The 9,452-nt window shown below is 35.1% G+C and overlaps 1 protein-coding gene across 1 annotated transcript; it reads right to left on the reverse strand.

The window, feature by feature from the left end:
* LOC112521537 (probable magnesium transporter NIPA9) lies at positions 1-7,663 on the reverse strand. The gene is made up of 9 exons (XM_025130450.1): positions 7,470-7,663; positions 5,554-5,652; positions 5,203-5,332; positions 3,851-3,939; positions 1,860-1,916; positions 1,717-1,775; positions 983-1,103; positions 692-840; positions 1-308 (listed from the first exon to the last, which is right to left on the reverse strand). Exons 1-9 carry the CDS (start codon positions 7,578-7,580, stop codon positions 98-100), a joined length of 1,026 nt encoding a protein of 341 aa, XP_024986218.1. The 5' UTR covers positions 7,581-7,663; the 3' UTR covers positions 1-97.
* Positions 7,664-9,452: the final 1,789 nt, after the last annotated feature.

Genomic DNA, 9,452 nt, shown 5'->3' on the forward strand with positions numbered 1-9,452 from the left:
GATCACCGAAAAACTAACATTTTTGTATACATAATGGAACATCAAGCTCTAATCGACTCAAACATGTATAAATCCTATCCCTAATACAATCAAGCTTTTAAGGTTTCGCTTTCGCAGGAGATGTTACCAAATGATGCAACGTTGCTGTCTGGATGATGGTACTTGGGTTTGAGGTTGCCTCCCGACTTCTCAGAGAGCTAGCTTGCCGAGAAGCAAACGGCCTCTCTACCGGTCGCCACTTCCGGGGAAGAAACCGAACCAGCCGTGTTGAAGTTACCAATAAGATCACACCACTAACAATTAGCAACCTGCAGGTGGACACCAAAAGGAACATCAGACGGTACCAAACAAACCCCGCATATCCCACTCCAAAGGGATCCAAAATTAGCATAATCTATACTATATTATTAAGCATTTAGGTGTTTGTTCTTAAAAACTCTAGATTCTTAAAGGGTACAACTTATAAAACATTATAGTATAGATTATTAATCCACTGTGTAGAGTGCACGTGAACCCCCTATGGCCTTCATAAATCCGCTCCTGAAAGCAGGGTCTGGAGGATGTAGGCAGACATGTCCTCTACCCCAAAGGGTAAAGCTGCTATATTCGTGAAGACATGGAGTAAAATATCACATTATGATTTTATGGTCGAAGAATATCAAAAAGACACATGGAGTAAATTGATTATTACCATCCAAGCAAAAGCCAGAGACGAGATGTTGGGCTTTCAGGCAATCGTTCTCCAAGGGCAAGCATACCAGCAAGTACGCCCGTCACAATTGAAGCCACAGCAGCACATGTGGAAACTACCACCGCCCTCCCATGCTTCAACCCACGAGTCTGATTATAGGCAATAAAAATTACGGTTTGAATTAGGTATGGATGAAGTTTAGAAAATGAGCGAAATTTCTAAATGGGGAGCACAATGTATTATAAAGCTATTGAAAATGGTTCATGGAGGTGATGGGGTTATTTGAGAGACCTGGTAAATGAAGCCTGAAGCACTACAGCAGATACTGATTGAGATGCAAATAGGAACCAACAACGCTGAGAAGCCCTGCTCCAGGAATACAAATCCCATTTTCGAAATTACAGATGCAATCCTGCAATCAAGAGTTATACAATTCCAATCAAACCAATGTCTTCTGAGAGTAATCTATCCCCTAAAGTTGTTTCTTTTTGGTAGCTTACTAGATTTTCTGTAACACCACCAAACAGATACCTGTATCTCTATTAAATTTCTAAACAGAACCCCTTACTAAATGTCTAGGGAACCCTCCATTTTGTATTAAAAGTTCTCTAGTATAATCATATTATAGTTGTATTAGTGTATAGAATGCATGTGTGGCATTTTAGCTAGCTTATATGTATAATGTATGTATGCTACCAAAAACTGCATTTGAAATTGTGTATATACGAAAGAACTTTCGCACTGTTACAAGAATTCCTCAATTTCAAAAAGTGCATTCACGTTTCGCAGACCAATGTTGGAAAATATCGGAAAGTTCATATTTTATCTTTTTCTACCAAGTCATGCACAAGTAACGGAAAGTTCCAGTTGTCATTTGTTAAATGTTGGGAAATTTGTGATGAAGGTGCATATGCTTCAGACAGCATGGAAATGACATAAGTTGATTTGGTTATTTTCCTCCAGTTCCTATGGAGAGTGGGGTACCAACAACACAAATGTATATGCTACTTCAAAGAGAAAAATACCCGAACAAAATGCCAGATTCCAAGCCATATATGATCTCCTCAACAACTTCAGATTGCATCTGTATTAAATCCCAAAATAACATATAAGGGTCGTCAATAGATAATTCTATGGAAATATCAATCGTGTTGGAAATCTAGGATACCAGCTCTTGCTCTCTTCGCTGACGTCTGTAAATACGAAGCCATCCATTCAAGAGTACCTACATATAGAAGACTAAAGATCATAACTACGACATGAAAATCTATTCTTTACAAAGATGAAGTACCATAATACAGCATAATATACAAAAACGGAAACTTTTATTGGAATCATGTCGTAGAAAACATAGCTTGAATGATGCATCAATTTCCAGAATTAGATGTAACTAATTGTCTATTTCATCCCTTATGAGACAATAATTCTTAACCTATGCTTATCCAAGTAATTTAAATTGAAGAAATGGACTATGGAACCCACTATTCCAGCTACCCCCTCCCCCTGACAACACACACCAAAGAAAATCCTGGAAGGGGGTAAAAGATAAAAAAAACAGCAAAGAAAATTCAATCGAACCATTCAAATGCAATATGATATTTATTCGACATTTTTCCTTGAAACGATATTTTATAGAGCATCAATCTTGAAATTGTAGAAAAACCCCGTAATGCCTCTAAACAAGTAAAAAAATTCAAGCCACATTAGAGCAGTAGAATAAGGCATATGCCATATAGCTACTGAAGGTTGCAACACCAAACCATGAGATGGCCTTTTAATTGTTGCCTACTATGTTTGTAATTTTCTACATGCACTATAGTTTAAATAAATACATTTTTTCAACCAAAAACTAATATTAACAGCAAAAGGACAAATAACTCGAAGATTTCAAATAAGTCTGATATAAAACTTAGCCTCTCTTTAGGTCTGAAAGCACTGCACTCGCTTAATACTTTAACGGCTCCCACACAGAATTTTGTTGTTCTTCAAGAAAATAGAATCTAGTGCACAAACCAATTGATCATATTTAGTACGAAGGATAGTATGGATCTTCTATACTGAGTCATGAAGTGTCATTTCAAGGAACAAGGTGCACTGAGGGGTAAAAGTCTTCAAGAGAAGGCCCAAGGCAAGGAGAGAGCCTTATCGAAGTAAGGCACCCCCCTAATCGAACTAAGGGGCATAATTCTCACAAAACCCAATATACACACAGACATACACATACATGCATACAACAGACGTGTGTCTATGTATACCTAGTATATACGTAAATATGTATGTGTACACACACATCTGCACACACACAAGCTTATGTATGTAATATGCATATACATACATAATTGTATGCATGTACATATGCACATATCCACATACCTACAAAAGATTAAAGTAAAAGTTGAACAACCGAAGACTTATCAACATTAACAGTGTACATACAAAGATTCAAGGACATTTAAATAAAGGGTAACAACTAACAAGTACCATTTTAGTACTAATATTAACATTTAGTACCTAACATCAGGTAACTACTATTGCAGAAATAAAATGAACATATTTACTTTTATTTTGAAGCATATAATATTTTTACATGGCAAATTAAACTCACACACGCTCCTCACCTTTAGTGAGGTTTAAACCTCTAGAAAGGTTGGGTGTGGTAATACCGCTAGGCCAATGTCCCTTTGGTGAAAGATGTCAAGCAGAGCACAAGTAAAAAAACTACAGGTTAAAAGCTGCTTGATAACTTGGCCATCTCCATCACAGATTTTCCATTTTTGGACGCACCTGTGAAAGGGGAAGATATGTTTCAAGAGGAAGGGAAGACCAAGGTCAATGTTTTTGGCAAAGGTGAAAATGGTCAAGAGTTGAAGGAATGAAATATACCTACATAAATGGTTTTAAATAGAAGAGAATGAGCTGCATTTCGCGTTTTTTAAAAACCTTGATTGTTTCATCTCCTATGTCAATTTCTCATGGCCTCTAATTTTAGCCTACACCTAGTTCAAGATAGAATGTTTGTTTTTGCTGTTGTACCAGAAAGGATTACTAGAAACCATTTTAGACAACAGGAAAACCTAAAGTGAGTATTTATTGAATCCAGAGGGACAGAAACATGGCATCATAACACGTATTAGATGGAGCAGAGAATAAGATACCTACAAACAAAAATGCAACACCACATGCCACCCAGGGTAAGTGTAAGATAGAGATTGAGGAAGCCTTTTGCTCCTCTCCTCCAGCACCAACTCCTGCAAATTTCAAGAATCATATAAGCCTCAAGTCAAGACAGACATAGAGGACAGAACGTGAAATCTGAAATGCAAAAACTTATCACGATAGGACAGTAGAAATTATGATCTTATAAACCCTTGTTGTATGGCCCCTACGATGTCACAAACTCCATAGGCGCTAAACAATTTTTCTGAGCTCAAAAGGTCATTCAGATGGACTCCTACGGTCCTACCTGCTCTCTGCAATCTATCACCATCTCTTATGCTCAGCCTTTTTTTTCTCCAAAAGCCATTCCAATTGACTCGATTTCCACTCCCTATCACCATCTTATAAACATGGTCTCTTTCTCTTAATTATTCTTACATCTATGGTATTGCTATGAAGCAGCCTTAGTAGCTATGGTGCAGTACTGCAGTAGCATCTGAATGTTCATTTCTAAATTCTAATTCTGAAGTGGTAGGCTGGTAGCAAAGAATGAATCATTTGATCTTTTTGAAAGTTCATACATTCTTTGATTTAAACTGTCCTCTAGCTACATTTTTATCAAATGGGTATTTAACTTCTTATTTTCATTACACTCCCCAGGAGAAAGTTTAGGGGAAACGATAACACGAGGAAAAGGAGTAAACTACCAATGGACACCGGCTGACATTACCCATTCTATGGCCATTTTGCAGGGTCCTTTCTTACCTTTATCTGACAGTACTACTTCTTGATAATTCTGTTGTTTTACCTTAAGGCAATGGTACTACTTTTAGACTTAAAACTTCCTTTCTATACCGTTCATTCTCTTCTTTTTTGGGTTCTCTTTCCATTCATAAATCCCCTCATCAAGTCCCTTCTCCGTTCAAGGAGTGGCATATAGAACCATATGCCTAATCATCATGCAAGGAAGAGGCCAAGACCATATGCTAAATCATCATGCATGGAAGAAGCCAAACCACCAACACTATCACCCTCTTATGAAGATAATTGAGGGCAGCGACAAACCATTAATGTGCTCTTTCTAGTTTAATCCAATTAAATCTTCCTTAATATGTTGTGAAGAAAAAGCATGGTTTTCATATCTTTGCATGATGAATCATAAATCATGGATTGAATTATAGTTCTTGAAGAGCTTAAGAATAACCAACTGAAAAGATTGTCACAAAATCATTATTTGTATATATCTTTAACCTGCATATTCTAAAGCTTCATCTGCAAAAAAGTTATATCACATGAATCATGATCATATTTAGCATATAGTTTTGTTACATGACAACCAGAGAAACTCACGTTACCTATGGTGCCAAGGCCAGCCAAGGTAATTCCCATCCAATCAACAACATTCATGACTTCCTTCAGGTAGAAATGAGAAAATATGGACAGGACAGCAAGACCACAGCCAGAAACTGGTTGAATCACAGAGACCTGGAGCATATATATAGGAATCAAAAGATCGGATACAGATCTGGTATCATCTTGCAAATTAGCACAGTTTAAACATGCTGATCATAGCAAATAAATGTCATTTCTGATAGTCTACATTACCCAAAAAGGTTATAGGGATGATATTCTAGATATGTACAAATGAGTAGGATGAAGAGAACTTCAAAATCTATACAGAAAGGAGCTTGATCCAGCACACTTACAGGAGCTAGAGATAATGCTCGTAACATCAGTATTGCCCCAAAGATATCCATAAGAAAACCTATCAGCCAAGGCTTATTAGAAGCATATGCTCTTACCACCTGTAAAGTAGAGCATCCAATATTATTCACAAACCCTCAAGCTAATCAATACTGATGCAACAATAAGTCATGATCATATTCTCTTCAATACATGGAAGGTTGCAGTTAGATGCACATGCATACTTCATCTTTAATATTATGCAGGGAATGGTGTTTGGTTATGCAAGTGTTACAACTTACAACAAGATAGGTTTTACCTTCTAAGAGCATTCTCAATCATAGTTGCATCTTTACAAATATGAAAAATTATCAAATCAAAAGAAGAAATATCAACTCCATATTGAAGCCAGAGGTCAAGCCTGAAACTGTGCATCTGCTTGATATCTTTACTGCACGATATCACGATAAAGCTAATATTGTGACGAGAATGGTTCCTCATATGAGTTGGAACATCTTTCATTCATTAGGATTTAGGATGCCTAATGGGTTGAAAATAAAGCTTGCATAAACACAACCTAGAGATTCCTAGTCTCACAAATCATGTTTTCTCCAGACGACCCAAAAAAAACATAAAGGGGTAAAACTTTTTCCCCCCTTGCATTGCCACAATCCTCATAATTCGCTAAACAAGACACAAATGTGTAGTCTGAACTCGGAACCTCTAGGTAGCCCCGACCACTTGGGCAAGCCCAGTTGGCATCTTGGGAATTATGTTAACGCAAATCGCAAATCCTAAGTTCCAATTTCTTTTAAACAATGTCTGGTGGTTACCTTAGATATGGAAGGATCTTAGAAATGAATGCTGTACACTTTTACACAACTTAAAAACAGGACATCACATCCTATTTCTTACGAAGATTCTTCTTTAGACTTTTTCTCTCTCGCTTCCTCAATTTCATTCTTTTGAATCCCTGAGTTATTTTTTTACATTTTTCTCTAAATTTCCACATGAGAAGAGAGAAGTCCTTTCAATATAAACTTCCAGCTATACCATTTTGGTAGTTGAACGTATTGTATTTATGTTATTCAGCTTTAGTCATGCATATGGCATGCTAAATAGGTCTAGCTAATTTAACCAAGTACATAACAAACAAACAAAAAGAAGAAACTGTTAGTATTGCCCAAATACACCATATATTTTAGTTATGAACAAACTTTATGCTAATAGTCCACTGTCCTAATAGAAACATTCACTTGCAATTTTGAAAGACGAAACCTAGTATTCTTCAAATTAAAGAATTAGGCATCCTTAATTCTTTTAGCTAAGAACATTTTCAACTACAGACATTTTTTCATTTGATATAATCACCAAATCTCTCCATAATGAAAGAATTGCATAACGATTTCAAGCCAAAATTCCTTATTTGTGGTTTAAGATGATAAAAGTAGACTTTTTTCCTACCAAACGAGTTGATCTTAGATTGGAGACTGCTGAAGAAGCTAGTCATCCCAAATCCTACAACAGGTTCACAAATTCATATGGGGGAATATCAAATTAACCTACCTCCAACTCAAAATCATGATTGCATCAAGTATGACAGTTCTTAGGAATAGCTTTTCAATTCATCGTACTTATCTATCCACAAATTAACATATTTTACGAATCTACAACAGAGGTAACACTACAACCACATTACCAATTTTCAAATGCTTCGCGTATCTGATTTGCAAAATAAATCATCATCCTCTTCAACAAACGAGCAAATGAAGATCACAATGAACTTCCAATGAACATTATAACATCAACAATCCGAGTGCACATAAGACGACAAACAAAAGGCAACAGATCATGAGTATAACAATCTTGGAGACAACACATGCATACACAGAAAGACTACCGACAGAGGGAAGGAAAGGGATGCGTAAAAGAAACATGCCTTGAGTTTAAGAGAGAGAGGAGGTAGAATGACTGTCCCCTTCTTCTGGAGGACTTTGCCGATGTTGTTACCGGCGGTGGCTGCTACCGTCAGGAAGATCGATTCCCACATCTCACTTTCGCTACCTCTTTTCTCCCTCTCCCTCTCTCCCTCTTTTCACTCTAGAGACGTAAGCGTTGGATCATGTATGTTTGGTCGATTGCCGGAATATGCCCCATCTTTCATCCACTTCCGTTTTATACCTCTTGTTTTTTTAGTCGGTGATTCACACTCCTTTCCATTGTATTTGTTTTCCTATCAAGATTAGATGACAAGATTTGGTTGGTGTTTGATTGATTATACAGAAAATTTATTGATTTATTCCGATGTGGCATTAATAATAAACAATTTATACCGGTGTCAAATCGATAATAAGAAGTTTTTGAAAAAGTTAAAACTTATAATAAGTTGATAAATGCTTTTATAGAAAAACACAAGTTGTTTCAAATAAGCAATCTCAAACACCCCCTAAATTTTGATAAAGTAAACTTTGAATGATCCTGTCAAAAGGTGACTTATGAGAAGCATATATGAATTCATCTGTTGATCATCTTTAATCACAAACTAATTCATGAATCATGTTTTATACATAGATTGATTTTATGCATCTCATCCTGACGTGCATCTAAAGACGAATATTTCTTCTTACCGAAAACCAACCCCATGTAAACAGGGGCAAATTTTATAAAAAGGACTAAAATTTGGAATCAAAGAAAATTGGTTAGTATATGGTGTTTCATAGATTAAGTAACACATAGAAGTATTGTTCATACAGTGAAACGTCAGAGGATATTTTACATAGTAAAAAAAACACGAAAAAAGGTTTATACATGAAAAACACTGCTTATATGTACATATAAGAACAAAACACGTGAAACAATATGAACTATAACTTACATGAAAGGCACATGGCTAACTTAACGGAGCCTCATCTAACGGTGTTAAGATGAGAGACTAGTTTGAACACAAGAAATGGACCAATGTTGTACTTTATGAATTTTAAGGACAAAATCAAAAAATAAGCAGGGAAGGGACCAAAAATGCAATTCACTCTTGATTAAAATTAAGAGTAAATTATAAATTTGGTCCCTTCCATTTTTTATAACTAGGGTTGCTATACTATGTTTATTATGAATATAGTCCTACCGGTATTCAATATGTTACGATCATGTCCCTCTGTGTAACACGATCAATGTTCGACCATTGAGAAGGGTTAAGTTATGGGTATATCGGACTTTTTTCATTTTCACTTTAAAAGGATAAAAAAAGTAATATAATATATTGTAACCCCCAAAGATTTGAAAAAAAAACCAGGTAATTTAATTTTTTTACCACATCAATTAATGAATAAATGCTTTTCTAAAAATCAATAGTTAAAAGTACGGAAAATATCCAAAACCACATATTATGTGTGACAACCCAAAATTTGGTAAATAAGAAAATATAAAAAGAAAGAGTAAGAAGAAAATAAAATAAATTTAGTTTTTATTTTATTGGACAAAAATGTGAAGGAAAAAAAAAGTGAAAACGGACTAATTATCCCATCCAATAAAAGTGAGAAGTGAATAAAATAGTTTATATTCAATCGAACTAAAATCGTAAATAAAATGTTGAGTCAAGGGTAAAAATGTAAAAATAGTGAGAGTAGGGGGTTAAATGTAATAGTCATAAAGTAGACGAGGCCAAGTGTAATATTTTCGAAAGATGATAGGACAACACCGTAAAAATATGAATTTTTATGGGGAGTATTAATGGCATTCTCTTAATAGGGTGTGAATACATTGGAACTTAAAAAATCACTAAAAAACATAAAATGTCAATCAATTTATTGATATAATATATTTTATTATTATTATTATTATTATTATTTATATTAATATATATAGGATATATATCTATAATCTATATGTAATTATTTTAAATTATATTATATATATATATAAT

Source organism: Cynara cardunculus, assembly GCF_001531365.2.
Source record: "Cynara cardunculus var. scolymus isolate 2C chromosome LG 11, CcrdV1, whole genome shotgun sequence".
Classification (NCBI taxonomy): domain Eukaryota; kingdom Viridiplantae; phylum Streptophyta; class Magnoliopsida; order Asterales; family Asteraceae; genus Cynara; species Cynara cardunculus.

Bases quoted from the DNA above. Each gene is read 5' to 3' on its own strand.
- LOC112521537 (XM_025130450.1), bottom strand. From the start codon at position 7,580: ATGTGGGAATCGATCTTCCTGACGGTAGCAGCCACCGCCGGTAACAAC. The intron at 3,940-5,202 runs GTAACGTGAGTT...TGAAATTTGCAG, and splicing joins GGCTGGCCTTGGCACCATAG to GAGTTGGTGCTGGAGGAGAG. The intron at 841-982 runs GTCTCTCAAATA...GCCTATAATCAG, and splicing joins CTTCAGGCTTCATTTACCAG to ACTCGTGGGTTGAAGCATGG.